Raw genomic sequence first — 17,937 nt, forward strand, 5'->3', positions numbered from 1 at the left:
AGTGTATTTATAAAATTGTGGGAAGTTGTGAGCAAATAATTTGCTAGGAGAAAAAATAAATTGGGCATCTTTAATTGCATAGTCAAGCATAGTCATGGATGCTAACAGTAAATATTATTATTTTGATTTCAGGTTTCGAACAAACAAGAAAACCAAAATTTGGCGTGATACATTCCTAGTGGAAAGAGGGTAATTATTGGAGCTGAAAGAGTTCTGGGAAAATTCCCTGGTGGGCAACTCTGTTAATTTGGTATACAGACTCATCCTTTGTTCTACCTTGTTTTGCTACTATTAACAATGCAGGTTATGAAGCTCATTCCTTGCCTTGGCAGGATGACCTGAACCGTAAAAGAAAACTATCTTGGATGTGTTAGGGAATGGGAAGAAAGATAAGGAAAGAAAGGAACAATATTTGGGCCCCTTCCGCCCAGACTCTTCTGGGTGTGATCTGCTTTGCATCTCCACAGTTTGGTCACACAAAAAGCCTTTCCCTCTTTCCCCAATAGCACCCTCTAGGAACTGAGGAAAGGAACAAAACACCGAAACCAGACATTTTAGTAAGAATAAAATTGGTTTGGCTTCAGGACTGCACCCTCCCTCACAAGCCAGCATGCCTAGAGAAGAGAATCAGTTCTTTTCTCTTTTTTTCACTCCTTTGGCAAAAGACACTGCTGGTTCACCTCTCTTCATCCTTGCTTGAGTCAAATATTATCACAACTGAGGCCCAAACCACAGAAGCTTGTTCAGCACGGGCAAGGGGGCTGCCAAAGTACGTGGGCTAAGAAAGGGATCCTTCCATCTCTTGGCAGCTTCCACGTTATTATATTCCCCCTGCAAAATGTGGACATCTGTACATTGGAAGGAACTGAGCACACAGAAACTCTTTTCAGATCCCCTCATGAACATGCATAAGTCATGTAAGACTATCCTCATTCACTGCCCTGGAATTTGCTTCTGTAAAAGGTTTGTGTCTAGTTTCTAGTTAAGCTTCCTTGGGACTCATACTCTGAGCAAGAGGTTGGATTCATTGACCTACATGTGCCTACGTATTCCCATATTCTGAGATGTGTTCGAAGATGTACGTTTGGCTGGAATAGAGAAATGCTCAAAGATCTCTTTAGACTAAAGCTCTTCTCAGTTCTCACCCTGACATCTGTATCTCAAATGCATTGCATCTTAATTCTCTGATAAACAATTGACAGTCCTTATTGACTCACTTCTGCTTCATGGAGACACTTCTGTTTTGAATCATGTATATTATTCATAAATACTCAAAAGGACTGCCTCTTTTCTTTTTAAAGCAAATTTTTGCGTAAGAAGGAGGAATTGGGCAAAAATGCCCAGCAGTCAAATCACTTGCCCAAGTATGAGAGAGTAAAAGAATTGTGTCAGCAAACACGGTACCAAACAGCTTGTGAGCAACCTGGCCAGGTAAGCAGCAGATGATCACATAATATTTAATTATACCTCATACTTCTTTAAGAGCTGATGTGATAATGCAGTGATTAATTTGATGACACATGGCATGGGGGGCAGCTATTTAAGGGACCACCTATCTCACATGGTTTCTGCCCAGCCAGTAAGAACTTTCAAGGTTGGGCAGTTTGGTCCCTTCAATTAAACAGTGTCAACTATCAGGACCCAGGAAGTGTCTCTTCTCCATCATGGTGCCTGCCCGATCTGGCTCCCATCCTTTGTGTTTTGTATTTTTATTTTGTTTTGTTATATTGTCTGGAATTGGTCTGGAGTCAGGCAGCACTTAAGTTAGATAAATTAAATTACAGTCAAACAAGATGGGACATCCACATTAGTTTTATCTGAATTCTGATCCATCACCTCTGCAATCACAGTGGGCTAGTGAAATGCATGTTCACCAATGGAGCAAATTCTTTTTTTTCTAATAATAATTTTATTGAAGTTTGCAGTTACGAAGATAAAAGACTAATACAAACTAAAAAAGTAAAAAAGAATGAAAAAAGAGGGATAGAAAGTGCAGAAAAGAAAATATAAGTAAAAATAGAAAAGAAGGAAAAAATATAGTAAAGAAAAAGAAAAGAAATAAAGACTTCCCCCTTAATCACACCAAGTTATAACTTATCACCTTCTCTGAGAATACAACAAAAGATCTCTTCTTCCCATACCTCATCTTTTATCTATAAACAAATTCTTAAAGTCTCATCATTCAGCCTTAATCAGCAAAAATGCATTAAGGGTTACCAGAAAACAACATACTGTGTATATTTTAACCTTGATCAGATAAATCAACTTTATATTCCTTCCCTTTGACTTTAACAATTTTGATCTTTAATCCCTCTAAATAATGTCCCAGAACTTGATTTCTTTTCATTTTCTCTTTGTCTCTTCTCAGAAAATCCTTCAAAACTTAAAGTCGCTTTTGTAAATCCCAAATAAGAAAATTATCCAAGTCACTCTTCTGATTTGTTATTTGTATATCCCTTTTAATTATTAAGACATCAGCCAGTTCATATGTATATCCGGTATAACATCTTTTTCCATATAGTTTGTTGTTGGTTATTCGTTTAGGTGCTTCCGACTCTTCGTGACTTCATGGACCAGCCCACGCCAGAGCTTCCTGTTGGTCATCAACACCCCCAACTCCCCCAGGGATGAGTCCGTCACCTCTAGAATATCATCCATCCACCTTGCCCTTGGTCGGCCCCTCTTCCTTTTGCCCTCCACTCTCCCTAGCACCAGCATCTTCTCCAGGCTGTCCTGTCTTCTCATTATGTGGCCAAAGTATTTCAGTTTTGCCTTTACTATCATTCCCTCAAGTGAGCAGTCTGGCTTTATTTCCTGGAGGATGGACTGGTTGGATCTTCTTGCAGTCCAAGGCGCTCTCAGAATTTTCCTCCAACACCACAGTTCAAAAGCATCGATCTTCCTTCTCTCAGCCTTCCTTATGGTCCAGCTCTCGCAGCCATATGTTACGACGGGGAACACCATTGCTTTAACTATGCGGACCTTTGTTGTCAGTGTGATGTCTCTGCTCTTAACTATTTTATTGAGATTTGTCATTGCTCTTCTCCCAAGGATTAAGCGTCTTCTGATTTCCTGACTGCAGTCAGCATCTGCAGTAATCTTCACACCTAGAAATACAAAGTCTTTCACTGCTTCTACATTTTCTCCCTCTATTTGCCAGTTATCAATCAAGGTGGTTGCTATAATCTTGGGTTTTTTTGAGGTTTAGCTGCAAGCCAGCTTTTGCACTTTCTTCTTTCACCTTCATCATAAGGCTCCTCAGTTCCTCTTCGCTTTCAGCCATCAAAGTGGTATCATCTGCATATCTGAGATTGTTAATGTTTCCTCCAGCGATTTTAACTCCAGCCTTGTGTTCTGCATACAAGTTGAATAGGTAGGGTGAGAGTATACAGCCCTGCCGTACTCCTTTCCCAATCTTAAACCAGTCTGTTGTTCCGTGGTCTGTTCTTACTGTTGCTACTTGGTCGTTATACAGATTCTTCAGGAGGCAGACAAGATGACTTGGTATCCCCATACTACTAAGAACTTGCCACAATTTGTTATGGTCCACACAGTCAAAGGCTTTAGAATAGTCAATAAAGCAGAAATAGATGTTTTTCTGAAACTCCCTGGCTTTTTCCATTATCCAGCGGATATTGGCAATTTGGCCCCTAGTTCCTCTGCCTTTTCTAAACCCAGCTTGTACATCTGGCAATTCTCGCTCCATGAATTGCTGAAGTCTACCTTGCAGGATCTTGAGCATTACCTTACTGGCATGTGAAATGAGTGCCACTGTTCGATAGTTTGAACATTCTTTAGTGTTCCCCTTTTTTGGTATGGGGATATAAGTTGATTTTTTCCAATCGGATGGCCATTCTTGTGTTTTCCAAATTTGCTGGCATATAGCATGCATTACCTTGACAGCATCATCTTGCAAGATTTTGAACAGTTCAGCTGGGATGCCGTCGTCTCCTGCTGCCTTGTTCTTAGCAATGCTTCTTAAGGCCCATTCAACCTCACTCTTGAGGATGTCTGGCTCTAGCTCACTGACCGTCAAAGCTATCCCCGATATTTTTATCCTTCCTATACAGGTCTTCTGTATATTCTTGCCACCTTTTCTTGATCTCTTCTTCTGTTAGGTCCTTGCCATCTTTGTTTTTGATCATACCCATTTTGGCCTGGAATTTACCTCCGATGTTTCTAATTTTCTGGAAGAAGTCTCTTGTCCTTCCTATTCTATTGTCTTCTTCCACTTCCACGCATTGCTTGTTTAAAAATGATTCCTTATCTCTTCTGGCTAACCTCTGGAATTTTGCATTTAATTGGGCATAGCTCCTTTTGTTAAAAATCTCGATAAAATAGTTAAGAGCAGAGACATCACACTGACAACAAAGGTCCGCATAGTTAAAGCAATGGTGTTCCCCGTAGTAACATCTGCCTTTTGCTTTCCTTCTTTCTTGGGCTACTTCTAGTGTCTCAGCAGACAGCCATTTTGCCTTCTTGGTTTTCTCTTTTTTTGGGATGTATTTTGTTGCCGCCTCCTGAACAATGTTGCGAACTTCTGTCCAGAGTTCTTCTGGGGCCCTATCTACTAAGTCCAGTCCCTTAAATCGATTCTTCACCTCCACTGCATATTCCTTAGGAATATTAGTGAGCTCATATCTAGCTGATCTGTGGGTCTTCCCTGATCTCTTTAGTCTGATCCTAATTTGTGCAATAAGAAGTTCGTGATCAGCTCCAGGTCTTGTTTTTACCGACTGTATAGATGTCCGCCACCTTTGGCTGCAAAGGATGTAGTCAATCTGATTTCGGTGTTGTCCATCTGGTGAAGTCCATGTATAAAGCAGTCTCTTAGGTTGTTGGAAGAGAGTGTTATGCAGAGTGAGTTGTCTTGGCAAAATTCTATCAGCCTTTGTCCTGCTTCATTTTGTTCTCCCAGGCCATGTTTACCCATAATTCCAGGTGTCATTTGACTGCCCACCTTAGCATTCCAGTCTCCTGTGATGAAAATAACATCTCTTTTAGGTATGTTGTCCAGTAGGTGCTGCAGATCCTCATAGAGCTGCTCTACTTCAGCTTCTTCAGCATCTGTGGTTGGGGCGTATATTTGGATCACTGTGATGTTAGATGGCTTGCCCTGAATTCAAACTGAGATCATTCTATCATTTTTTTAATTGTATCCAAGCACTGCTTTAGCCACTTTACTATTAATTATGAAGGCTACTCCATTTCTTCTGTGGTCCTCTTGTCCACAGTAGTAGATCTGGTGGTCATTTGATGTGAAGTGGCCCATTCCAGTCCATTGATGCCCAAAATGTCTATCTTTAACCTTGACATCTCACCAATAACCACATCCAATTTGCCCTGGCTCATTGATCTTACATTCCAGGTTCCAATGGTGTGTTGATCCTTAGAACATCGGATTCGCCGTTCACCACCAGCACCGTCGGCTGCTAGCCATCCTTTTGGCTTTGAGCTAGCTGTGTCATCATGTCTGGGGCTAGTTGAACTCATCCTCTGTTCCTCCCCAGTAGCACTTTGACCATCTTCCAACCTGGGGGTCTCATCTTCCGATGGTATACCAACATATCTCTGGTTGTACTGATCCATTTAGTTTTCACGGCAAGAATACTGGGGTGGGTTGCCATTACCTTCCCCAGGGATCACATTTAGTCTGACCTCTCTGTCATGACCTTCCCGTCTTGGGTGGCCCTTCACGGTTTAGCTCATGGCATCATTGAGGTGCTCAAGCTCCAGCACCACGACAAGGTAACGATCCTTTGCTGAAGTTCCTTACAGGTAGTCCCCGCTTAATGACCATTTGTTTAATGACAGTTCAGAGATATGATGGTGCTAAAAATGTTACTTACAACCTGTCCTTGAAGTTATAACCATCACAACACCCGCGCAATCACATGATTGCGATTTGGGTGCTTGGCAACCGGTTCACATTTACCACTGGTTGCAGCATCCTGTGGTCACGTGATCACGATTTGTAACCTTCCCAGCCAGCTTCTGACAAGCCAAATCAATAGGGAACCATTGATTCGCTTTAACAACCACCAGAATTCGCTTAACGATGGCAGTGATTCACTTAATGACCATGGTAAAAATGGTTGTAAAATTGGGTCCAGTCACATGATGCTTCACTTAACAACTAGATCACTTAGCAACCAAAATTCTGGTCCCAATTGCAGTTGTTAAGTGAGGACTACCTGTATAACTTGTCATTTTTAAATCCACATTCAAATCAGCCTCAGCTTCAGTCTTGCTCAGTAAAACATGTTCATCTTCTGTAACCTCTTTTAAATCCAGTTTGTCCAAAACAGCAGGCAATTTTAAGATTAACTTCTGAGTCCATTGTTCCCAAATTCATTTGAATTCATCCAAAGTTAGAGTATTTTGCTCCATTCTGTACTAGTGAGTCAAATTTAAGTGTTCTTCTCCTTTAATTATCTTTAGTTCTTTCTGGTTCCCTTTAGCGTCCAACCTTCAAAATCCCATCTTAGCATTTTTTTCACTAAACAACAGCATTTCCCCATGGGAAGGTTTCTTATAATTAATTTCAAAATTATTTCAAATCCCTCTGGACCCTTAATCCATTTATAACTTTCTGAAATCAAAAGTGTAGTCACCCTTTTGCTGTTTATTCCCAATTTTTTAAAAATCCTTAATCTTGCACTTAAAACTTCTTTCTCCAAGGATTGAAGGAGACTTACCCTGTGAATGCTGTAAAACTTGCTGATCCAAAGGTTCTTAATAGTTGAAAAGCAATTAAAAAGCAATTCCAAAAGTGATTAAGAATTGAGGCTTGACTGAGCTTTTTGTTCATACAGGCTGTGAGCTTGATGGAACTCCTTCAACTCCCAGCTGTTCCACTCACAAGCCGACCACAAAAACTTTGGTTCCTGCAGTCTACTTGTGAGGAGCAGCTGTCTGGAGTGCATGTGGGCAATCTCACAATCTCTTCTTTTTCCGGAGATATTAAAGACAGCCAGAATTCACCTTCTGGTTGCCAGGCTCTGCCACAATGCTGTCCCTGCGCCCTTGAAGATGTTCAGCTCACCATGGCCACACTGGAAGTCTCCCAATGGAGTAAATGTTCTAAGGGCATTAGCTATCTCTATTCTCCAGAATAGAACTGTGTTGAATATGCTCTCATATGATGTTACTATCTGATTACCTCTGTTTCCCAGCTGGCCCAATGGAATGGCAAACACAGTCTGTCTTTCTTATTCAGGGTATCCAGCAATTGATAATTTTATTGGAGGCAGAAATGAAAAAAAGCAGAGCAAGTTAGTTCCAGATAGTTAGATCAGTCTGTTTTCTCAAAAGTATCAGTATGCATGTCTGTGCCATTTTATTCTTGCCTTAGTTACGCCTTTTTTTAGAACTTCACAAATTTGCATAATTTTTTAAATATACTGTACATTACACTCCAGTTGGTTTATTTTTTGACAAGAACGTTCTTGCAAAATTTGGAGAAGAGTTAAAGATATGCCACTTTCTCCAGTGTCCCAGAAAGTAAATGAAATATTCCTAGTCTAGCCATTTTCAGTCTGCCCCTGACTGAAAAGAAGCATCTATTGATGATAATTAGCAAATCCATTACTGCAGTATTAAGTTGGTATAAAAAAGGAAGTAGATCAATTCCAGGTCAGGAGATACAGCACCGGCATCTGTGATTGTTAAATGGCGTCTTGTTTAAGTCTCTTGATTACTATCAGAGGCTGAGGGGAAAAAAGGGGAAGGCAGCTGTAAAAAAATGGAGAAAGTGTTTTACTTTGTTTTTGTTAATCCATTTGCTGTTTCATAAAATGCTGGTTTTTTTCACTCCAAAGGCAATTTTCATTTTCATTTTGATTCATTCTTCTGTTAGATATTTCTCAGCATGTCACAAATTTTCAGCACTAAAAGTACTGCTGCAATTAATCAAGGAGCATATACTACCCAAGACCAGTGTTTCTCAACCTTGGCAACTTTAAGATGTGTGGACTTCAACTCCCAGAACTCCCCAGTCAGCAAGGGTCCACACATCTTAAAGTTGCCAAGGTTAAGAAACACTGTTTTAGACATATAATGTAGCTTAATGGATAGTCTTCTTTGGCTTGTTTGCTCACAAAAGGAGTCTTCATTCACAGTCTGGTGAAGGTCATTTTTATGGAAGTTCGCAGAATAGTGATAAAAAACACTTCAGCAGATAAAAGCTAGATAGTAGTTATTGAGAAAGTCCCAAGAACCCATTAAAAGCATTTAATATTATTATTCTGCATAAAAACATCACTGATTTCAATACAACTGTGTAATATTTTACACAGTTAAGCATGATTATCAGCCACATTAAGCATGATTATCAGTCTAAAATCCAGACTCTGTTTGTGTGTGTTGAAAGGGACAATGATGAGGGCAAGCTAATGCCTTTTCCCACTACTATATACTGTCATGTAGGATGAAGGTAGCACAGGAAAGGTAGCATAGACTTGTGGTATGCAGGAAAATTCACATGCATAAGTACATGTCTACATTCTTATCACAGTATTTTTGGACAGGTTAAGCAACATTATGCAAAGCACAGAAAAGGAGTAAGAAGGAGTAAGTAAAAGAAATTTTCAGGCATGAGATAAATAAAGGAAACATAGCTAAAGCTAGTTTACACCATCGTAACTCACTATACCTCTTCATTACCTTTCTATGCTTGCAAACCATCTTTGTCTCAGTCATGTCCACATATACGCAAATTCATACATTTCCTTTTCTTTAAACTTCTTTCTATTTGAGGGTTTCATCAACTCCATCCAACCAAGGTTTTCTCAGTCTTCCCTTTCATCTCAACCCATTCACTCTTCCTTCAAATATATTTTGTGCAAGTCAATCCTATTCCTTCTCCCTGTATGACCAAACAACTGTAACATACTTCTTTCTACTGGTCACTGCCTTTTACAGGTAGGCCTTGAGTTATGAGGGCAGTTGGGACCAGAATTTCCACCACTAAGAGATGCAGTTGTAAAGTGCGATGTCACATGACCACATCACTTAGCAACGGCAATCCCTGCAGTCCCCATTGCTGTTGTTAAGCGAGGATCATGAGTCCTTAAGCAAGCACCTCCTCACAACTTCCTGCTGGCTTCCAACAGCCAAAGTCAGTGGAAAAGCTAGCAAGAAGTTGCAAGTCCCAGGCAGTTCACAAGCAGGCTGGCAGGCAGGTAAGTGGCTGCTGCCGGTCAGGGAGGGTACACGAGGGTGCGCGAGTGGCAGAGGAGGCATAGTGCAAGCGCGGCAGGGCTTGGGGTGGCTGCTGCCAGGTGGGAGAGGGTGTGCAAGGGTGCACAAGTGGCCAGGGAGACATGGAGTAAGCACAGAGGGGCTGGGAGAGGGTGCACAGGTGGGGGAGACTTACCTGAGCAGCTTGTTAGCTTCCCTGCTGGCTTCCCCATTGAAGTTGCTTGTGGGAAAGCAGCAGGGAAGGTCGCAAATCACAATCACATGATGTGGGACGCTGCAACCATCATAAGCCATTGCAAGCCAGTTGCCAAGTGCCCAGATTGCGATTATCTGACTGCAGGGGCACTGGGGCGGCTGGAACTTTGAGGACCAGTCATAACCACCACTCATTCAGTGCCTTTGTAACTTCAAATGGTTGCTGAACAAGTGGTTATTAACCGAGGACTACCTGTATATTCAGTCCACCTTCATTCAGCACCCAGTCATTCTTGACTGATCTCTTCTTTTACCACGTACATTGCAATGCAGACCGAGTTGAGCAGATTTAATTCTTGCTGAAACCTATGAACAAGTTCTTTACTTTTTATGTACTTTTTATGCCTTGGCAGTCCAACTTTCCAGCATATTTAAAGCTTGAATTGTCAGCTGGCAGTGTTTCTTTCCCTAACCTTCAGGCGTGACTATCACTGAGACATATTCTGTAGATGATGTAATTAATTTCCTTATTACATGAAAGTCTTTTGTGGCTGTCTCAAGCTGTCACAGCATATTAAATAAATGGTGTTCACTTTATAGACTTCAGTGGGACATTTATTGCACTTTAATGATGTTGAATACAAAGCTATATTAACACTCTTACAAAAACCAATAAAGGGAGAGCATCAAAATCTACCTCATGTGGTTTATTGCAAATCTTTCCAGAATTGTGTTTGTCACCATTGGTTCTCTTGGTAATTTCTTGAACAGACATGACAAGTTTATTTCAGATAGCTAGATCTGTGAGAATAATTTCAGAAAAAAATATAGGAAGAGGATGGAAGCGCAAGGTCAGGGACTGCTCTGGGAAAGGGTGGCAATGCCTCATCTAATAGAGAGCCATTATACATACAGTCAGGATAAGCAGGCCTATATATTTTTATACCTGTAAGTTGTCTAAGTTTCATGGTCAGAATGAAGCATTAGGCATTCCTGGGAAAATCAGTAGAAATCTTTGCTGTTCTATTATGGTTCTATCAGATGAACTTGGGCAACATGCAGTTCTCCATCTATAATATAAGAATAATTTGCCTATCTCCAACCGGAATTATGAAAACACCAATGATAAGGAAACAAATGCAAATTTTTGGCAAGTAGTACATATTTTACAATTTTGGTATAGGTAATCCTTGATTTATGACCACAATAGGGATTGGAAAATTCACTGTTAAGTGGTGCGGTCATTAAGCGAGGCATCATGTGACCACACAGAATTTTATGACATTTTTTGCTGCTATTGTTAAGTGAATCACGCAGTTCCCAATTGATTTTGGTTGTTGGAAGCTGGCTGGGAAGGTCACAAATGGTGATCACATGACCCCGGGACACTGCAACTGTCATAAATACATGCCAGTTGCCAAGCACCCAACTTTTGATCACGTGACTGCAGGAATTCTGCGACGGCTGTTAAGTGCAAGGACAGGTTGTAAGTCACGTTTTTTCAGCGCCATCGTTAACTTTGAACAGTTGCCAAATGAATGGTCATAAGGCAAGGACTATCTGTACTGGAATGAGTGTATTACTTTTATTTCTGAGTGTAAAAAACATAAAGATAGCATTGCCCTATTAATTACCTTGGATATTCTCTGAAAATTACACACAGTATTCTGGCAGTCCAAGAACTGTAGCATAAATGCACTTCAAGTAGTTATCACTTATTGTGAATTATGAGTCCACACACCTAGACTTCCACTGATGCCTACCTTTAGATTGTGCTTGAAACATGTACTTGAAACATGTGCTTGAAACATTCAATCCCTTGTTGGTAAACCTGATCTTATTCCCATGAAACAGCTAGGTCAGAAATAAGATCTGAAAGTTCTTCAGGGAGTGGAATTTTATGCTGTAGTCTTTTGAAAAACAAGGCACAGTAGTTATGTCTAATATTTTGCTCCTCAGCTTCAGTGCTGCAGGTTTATCAAATTAGTTTCGAGATATGAATTCCAACTCCTCTATCCATATTAAGCTGGATTGAGGATGTGCTATGATTGATAATATTTTAATATTAACCGAAGAGTTGAAGGGACATCCATTCCCTATTACCAGGTAATATGTGAGACATATAATATTAGTGACAGAAAAAGAAAAAATATTCTGCACATTTTCTAGCATTTCACTTTCAGGTCTGTGAATGAGAATTTATTGAAGATGTTATTTCAAAGGAGAAAAGGATTTTGGAGAAATCCTGATGTATGGAGTGGAGTATACTTGTTCTTATCGAGGTACCAAGTAGCCATGGGAGGCCATGGGATGTATGTAAATGCCCTGTCTCACTGTATAATCACCTCTCCAAAAATCTGCAGTCTCCATGGCTCTCCACACTTCAGTTCAATCCCAAGGGAAGAGATAATGAGGAAAGGCATTTCACTGGGCTTCTTCAGTAGCAGTGCTACTCTCACCAGCAAAGCTGAATCCAGCCCTTGAGATCTTGCTGGAGAATATCTCCTTCCACTGAAGGAATAGAGAGAAATCATCCTTCCACAGTTCCTCTGCTTTCCAACTTGGTGAGGAATTTTTAAAGGCCACTTGTGCTTAGCAACTGACAGGTGCTGGGCAGGGAGAACAAGTGGGAGTCCCTCAGGCTAGAGATACAAACAGCCTCTGCTACACATTGAAAGAGTCTGTGTAGGGGAGTTGTGGATTAACTCTATCCAGTGCCTGAATACCCACTGTTATTTTCTTTCCCTGACAAGCATTTATGAGAATGAGTTCTCCATTCAAGTAGATATGGGCACAGATATCTTCAATATTTAGTGAGCCATCTTGTTTAGTCAGGGTGCCTCCTCGTCAAGGATAGAGTCACCCGATGACTCTTATATCCATCTGACTCAAGGACTACTGAGTGACAGATTAGATGCCATAAACTTCAGTTATACCTATCCTCCTACTGGGCTCAGTTACAGTGGTGGTAGGTGCACCATTGGAAGACCTGAAGGACCAGGTTGGGGACAGATCCTCCTAGAGAAAATCTATCTGTGTAGTCACTAAGAGCTGACACTGACTTGATGGCTCAATCCTCTTACTAATGTTGTAGCTTCCGGGTTATAATGAGCAGATCACTTCTCATTGACTATGGCTATAACTTTGTTAAATAAACCATTACTTTTCTACCAGAATTATTTTTCCACTACTAGCTGTAAATCCACCTTTCTTAGAACAAAGAAACTTGTGTGCATCTTAAAACATTAAATTATAGGCAGAGTTCTGCTGACCCCTTTTGGTAACAGGCAAGAAGTTCAGCCTCAACTTTTTCAAATAACAACAACAACAACAATCAAAGGTGCTCTTCCATACTGCTGCTGATTTTCTTCTGAAATTGTGCAGGTATGTTTGGTGTAGCCTTATCTCTGCTTTGTACCTTTTTCATTGCCTACAGACCACAGGGATATATACATGTCTTATTTTTGGAAACCGAACATGATTTCATTCCCAAAATGGGATATCATTGTTTAGAAATTTCATCCAATTCTGCCCAAGATAAAGCCAAAACCAAAATGAAGTTTAAAGGAACATGAAAATCATGCAAATACCGAACAAATTTGGTAAATTATAAATGTATCCTTTCCCAACAAAATTCAGCTGAAGGATTTGTACCTCGTTTGCATCTCATTTTTTAAAAAACTCACTTGCCTAAGGAAAAGGGTAAATTAAATCAAATCATTCATTTATTTATATAATTATTATCATAAACCAGCATAAGGAGGTCGGAGTACAGTCATTAAAAAAGCATAGAGGATAAATCAGAGTAAAAATAAAAATCTTAAAAAAATATGAAAAGCTAGAAGATATAAAAGATACATGAATTAAAAATAAAGTATATATAAAAACAAGAATCTAAAAGAAGGAGCATTTGATGGGTGTAGGGGAGCATAAAAGGTTAGTATGTGGAAGACTATATCAAGTTTCAGAGCACTCTAATATGGCAAACTAGGTGCTCATTAAATCTAGTTTATGGTACTGGTAATCATCCGACGAATTTTTGGTCCTGCAGCACAGAATCTGGCAATACTGTATGTTGTATCAGGGTTGGTATCTGAAAGCAGCAGTGTGGTGTAAAATTGTCCTGTGTGCCCTGGGTATCTATGCAGTAATGGTGAGATGAGGCTAGTACGAATGTCTCTGTAGTACGAAGATTAAATGTGTAAAAAGATGCAGAAAGAAATTAATGCTCACTAGGATGTTATTGCCAACTATGTTTCACTGGACTGTTTGTTTTCCTTTCCCTGCAGAAATGGCAGTGCATTGAAGACACATCTGGAAAACTACGTATTCACAAATGTAAAGGGGCCAGTGACATTCTTGCTATCAGAAAAAGAACACGGAGTATACATTCCCAGGGATATAGCAGCAAAGAAAACGACTGTGATTGTGGAGAGGTTGATTACCAGAGCAGTCGGGCCCAAAGGAAAAATCGAAGAGGCTTCATGAGAACCTCCAGTGTACAAAGTAGGTGATGATAGATTTGGAAAAGCCAGGGATCTTGAAGGGCAGCAATGATAGAGAATCATTTGTTCCCTATAGTTTGGAAAGAACCTGCCTCTGGATTCAGACTGGCAGCCATGCTTGTGTGATGATTTGATGGATATGAATCAGTGTACTTAGTCTCAAATGCATCTTGTTGTGTTTTAAAAGGAGAAAGCAAAACAGGAGGAGGCTTAGGACATATCAGTAAGCACATTAGGGATCTGGCATTGGAGCTGACATTGCAAGGATACATAAGGTGGACCAGAGATAAATTTTCTTAGCTAGACTATTGGATGCACCTTTGAAAACTTATTTCTAGGGTTGAAATCTTTTTTTTTAACAACTCTAGTGTTATTATCAAGCCAGGATTATGGGTGTGTGTGTGTGTGTGAAAAACCTTCACTTACAGAGCACTGATTGCTAGTCACAAAGCCCTCTGCCTCATCAGATCAGGCTTTGAGACAGGATAAGCAACACTAAAAGAAATAAGTCCCCAAATATTTGATTAGATAAAACTGAAGATCTAGAAAAGCAAGAAAAGAAAGCCAGATGGCTCACTTGAGTTGGGGAAGACGGTGGGCAGTCATGCTACTTTCATTCTACAGTTGGGAATGTGCTTAAGTGCAGGAATGGATGGGGGGAAAGTATGTCCCCGTCTCTAAATCAGAGACGCACATGCGGACTAGATCTGATAGAAATCTTGTTTGCAGTGTAAGCAATCTACTTAGGAACTTTTGGAAAGAGGTACTTGAGCACCTCTTTTCAAATCAATAAAGCAGCTGCATCTTTTTGTAACCTTGCAAAGCTCCCAGGTAGGCATGTGTGCGTGTGTATGTGTGTGTTCATGATCACAGCCATTTTGCTTCTCTGGGGAAAAAAAGTGAAGGATTTACACTGTCCTAACAACCTGTTGCTTTAGGCCGATTACTATAGTCACTGAACACTTTTATCTACAAAAGAGAATATAATTCAAAAGCTTGCTCCTATTACTTTTAGAATTTTAGCTGATCTAACAGCATACGTGTTTAGTTATTTATGTATTTTTCACTGGTTATAGTCCCTCTACCGTATAAACCTATCCTAAATGTCCAATGTTTGTGCAATAGTGCCAGTGAAAGGTGAATGTTAATTCTGAACACCATGCCCAGCAAGGAATCCATTGCCTTGTTTGCTTGTAATTAACTAAAACTACAAAGAAACATTAGCTTCTTATCATGCATTAAATGTAAAGCATAATTTGGCCCTCATATATGGCTTATAATGAAATTACAGAAAGGAAAATAACTTCATATTGTCAAAGTGGGAATTAGATCTTTGAATTATCATCCTAAAAAAATCTTCAGATGGAATTCTAGAAGAGCAAGGATAGAGCAAGGAGTTTCTTTATTTTACATTGCAGAGCATTCAGAAATTGAATTTCCTTCCTGCAGAATTTGTTCAATCCATTAGTAGCTCATTCTACCTGCATAAAGCAAGTTCAAGTATGGTTCTTTCTATATTAGTTGTCTTTTAAAGACATAACTGAATTGAAATTGCCCATCCAGTCCAGCCACCTAGAGAGGGCCTGAAGAAAGTCTCCCTCCTTGTGAGGTACACATGGTGTGGAGTAGATGGCAGTCTTTCTCAGTGGTAGCCCCCACTTTGTGGAACATCCTCCTTCTGATGGTTCAGGTTGCCTGATCCTGCTTCCATTCCACAAACTAGTGGAAGTTGATATTATTCCAGTCTTCAGCCCTAACTGATTCTGGAGAGCCATTATAGGCATTTTTATATATTGTTGTTTTCATTATTTTCATGTTGCACTTAAATGATTTTTGTTTTGTTGTTAGCCACCAAGAGTCTGTCAAGATTGAAAAGGGTTACAGTTATCATTAAATAAATAATAACTAAAACAATATTGTAAACCATCTTTGGAAAATCTTTGCCCTGAAATGCAGGATTGGAATAGCTGTAACTGTTTATATTGGCTGTAGAGATATGTATCAATTTCTGTCTATGTCAGCCCTAGTTCCAATGTCCTGGTTGTCTTTCAAAGAGTGTGAATTTTATAGTTTCCTATTGATATGTCCATGTTCTTTTTCAGGATACAAACCCCGGTTTGTCCATACTCGCCAAACTCGCTCCTTATCTGTGGAATTTGAAGGGGAAATATACAATATAAATCTGGAGGAGGAGGAGGAGGAAGAGGAGCTGCACATCCTTCAGCCCAAAAGCATTGTCAAGCGGCATGGAAGTTACAGTGAGGAGGAGGAAGAGGAAGAGGAGGAAACAGAGGAGGATCATCCAGAAGATGGTGGTGGAGATAAAGCAATGCTTGCTGATGGAACTAATACAGTTGGCCAACCAGACTCTGTCAGAGTCACTCATAAGTAGGAGTGCTTCACTTAAATTATTTATTCTGAACCATCTATGTGTTATCCAGGGTAGCATAAGTAAAGATAGACCCAGGGCAGATATCAGGGATAGAAAAGAGAAGATCCTAGGGGATACATTTTGAGCCAAGAGAATTTCTGCTTTTCATTTGAGGATGCATATCAAATGGTAAAGCCAAAGATGCTTTGATCTATCTAGAAGGACTACAGGAGATCTGAAACATCAAAGATAGAGTAGCACATAAACCCGTCTGCCAATTTCCCTGCATGGCCATTCCCTCTGTTCCCACCTTCCCTCAATGAGCAGGAAGATCTGAAATTATTTTTACCTGAATGTGAAGAGCACACTCAGCCTGACTGGGTATTTATGAGGCAGGTTCATGTTCGCATGGAGGATTTTATTGTAATTTGAGCAAAAGCATCTGGATACCCTCTTTTCTGCTTAATTCAGGATAGTTGGGAACCAAGAGGACAAGAATGGTACATTTGACATGGGGCTAGCTTGCATGACATTTGCATGTTCCCTATTTAAGCATGATACCTGTACAGGGCTAGAGAGACAAAACCATGTAAGTGTTGCAGTAGAAGATGTAATAAAAGTGAGGGGTAGAACTGAAAATGGGTAGTGTCATTTAAGGGACAAGGAACTATTCTGGTGACTGACTGCAGTAGATATATTGTGATGTATCCGTTGATAAGGGGAGCAATGCTATGGAGAGTTTTTAAGGGTAGGATAAGAAATATATGATGGAGGTAGAAGGAGAAAAATAATTTAATAATTCTAAGGAGGCTTTGTATAATTCAAATACTGGAAATGAGGTAGACATACGTGTCAGGGTAGCCTTACTCCCAATAAGACACGGACTCACTCAGAGGGTCTAAGGATTTCCGGTTTATTGAAAGCAGATTGTCTACATAGAAAAAGACGGGAATGCGGGCGTGGTGGTGGGGTACCCCATATATACCTGCATGGCGGACCTTGTCCTCCTCCACCCCCCATTGTCCCACAAGCTGGATCTGGATGGGCGATCTGAAGCGGTATGGGTCTGTCGATGGACGATTCGGGTGATCTCTGCTGGTCTCCTTTGTCTTCTCATTCTTGTCCGGTGCAGGTGCGTCCCCCGGGGTAATGTGTGGAAGTTCCCTCCATCTGTTAATGGTTCTTAGATCCGGGCAGAGGTGTGCCTCTATTGTCCTGGTGATTGTTTTAGGCATTTGTGTGCTTAAAGGCTAATGGTTATCCCTTCCTCCTTCCTGATAGGCATGTTCCCCATTGTGATGCACATATGCCTTGCAATGGGGAACATGACATACTGCCCCCCCAAGAAAACTCTAAGGTGCCGGTTTGTCAGGGTATGCTTCGTGGAAGCGTTTGACAAGCCGTTTTGCTAACACCTCTTGCGCTTGTACCCACTCAGGGTGGGGAAAATGTTTCCATCTGACGAGGTACTGTAAGGTGCCCCTTAGCCTCCTGGAGTCTAGTACCTCCTTAATTTCAAAATGTTGTCCATCTATCATGATGGGCAGGGGCGGGGGGTTTCGTTGTGCCATTTTGAAGGGGTGACTGGTTTCAGTAGGGCACAATGGAACACTGGGTGTATGCGCCTCAAGTTGTGTGGTAGCTCCAACTTGAAAGTCACTGGGT

At 40.5% G+C, this 17,937-nt stretch overlaps 1 protein-coding gene across 5 annotated transcripts in view; it reads left to right on the forward strand.

Annotated features, from left to right (window-relative positions):
* Positions 1 to 17,937, forward strand: part of SULF1 (sulfatase 1) — a 123,171-nt gene that overhangs the window by 86,350 nt on the left and 18,884 nt on the right. For all 5 annotated transcript variants that reach the window (XR_010067657.1, XM_063299366.1, XM_063299364.1 and 2 more), the window contains 4 exons: positions 133 to 189; positions 1,302 to 1,431; positions 13,686 to 13,902; positions 16,004 to 16,289. Coding sequence is in view for 4 of the 5 variants with exons in the window: in XM_063299366.1 (XP_063155436.1) it covers positions 133 to 189; positions 1,302 to 1,431; positions 13,686 to 13,902; positions 16,004 to 16,289 (690 nt within the window). In the remaining variant the exon portion in view is untranslated. The remainder of the gene's footprint in view (positions 1 to 132; positions 190 to 1,301; positions 1,432 to 13,685; positions 13,903 to 16,003; positions 16,290 to 17,937) is intronic.

The sequence above is a fragment of the Candoia aspera genome, chromosome 3 (assembly GCF_035149785.1).
Source record: "Candoia aspera isolate rCanAsp1 chromosome 3, rCanAsp1.hap2, whole genome shotgun sequence".
Lineage (NCBI taxonomy): Eukaryota > Metazoa > Chordata > Lepidosauria > Squamata > Boidae > Candoia > Candoia aspera.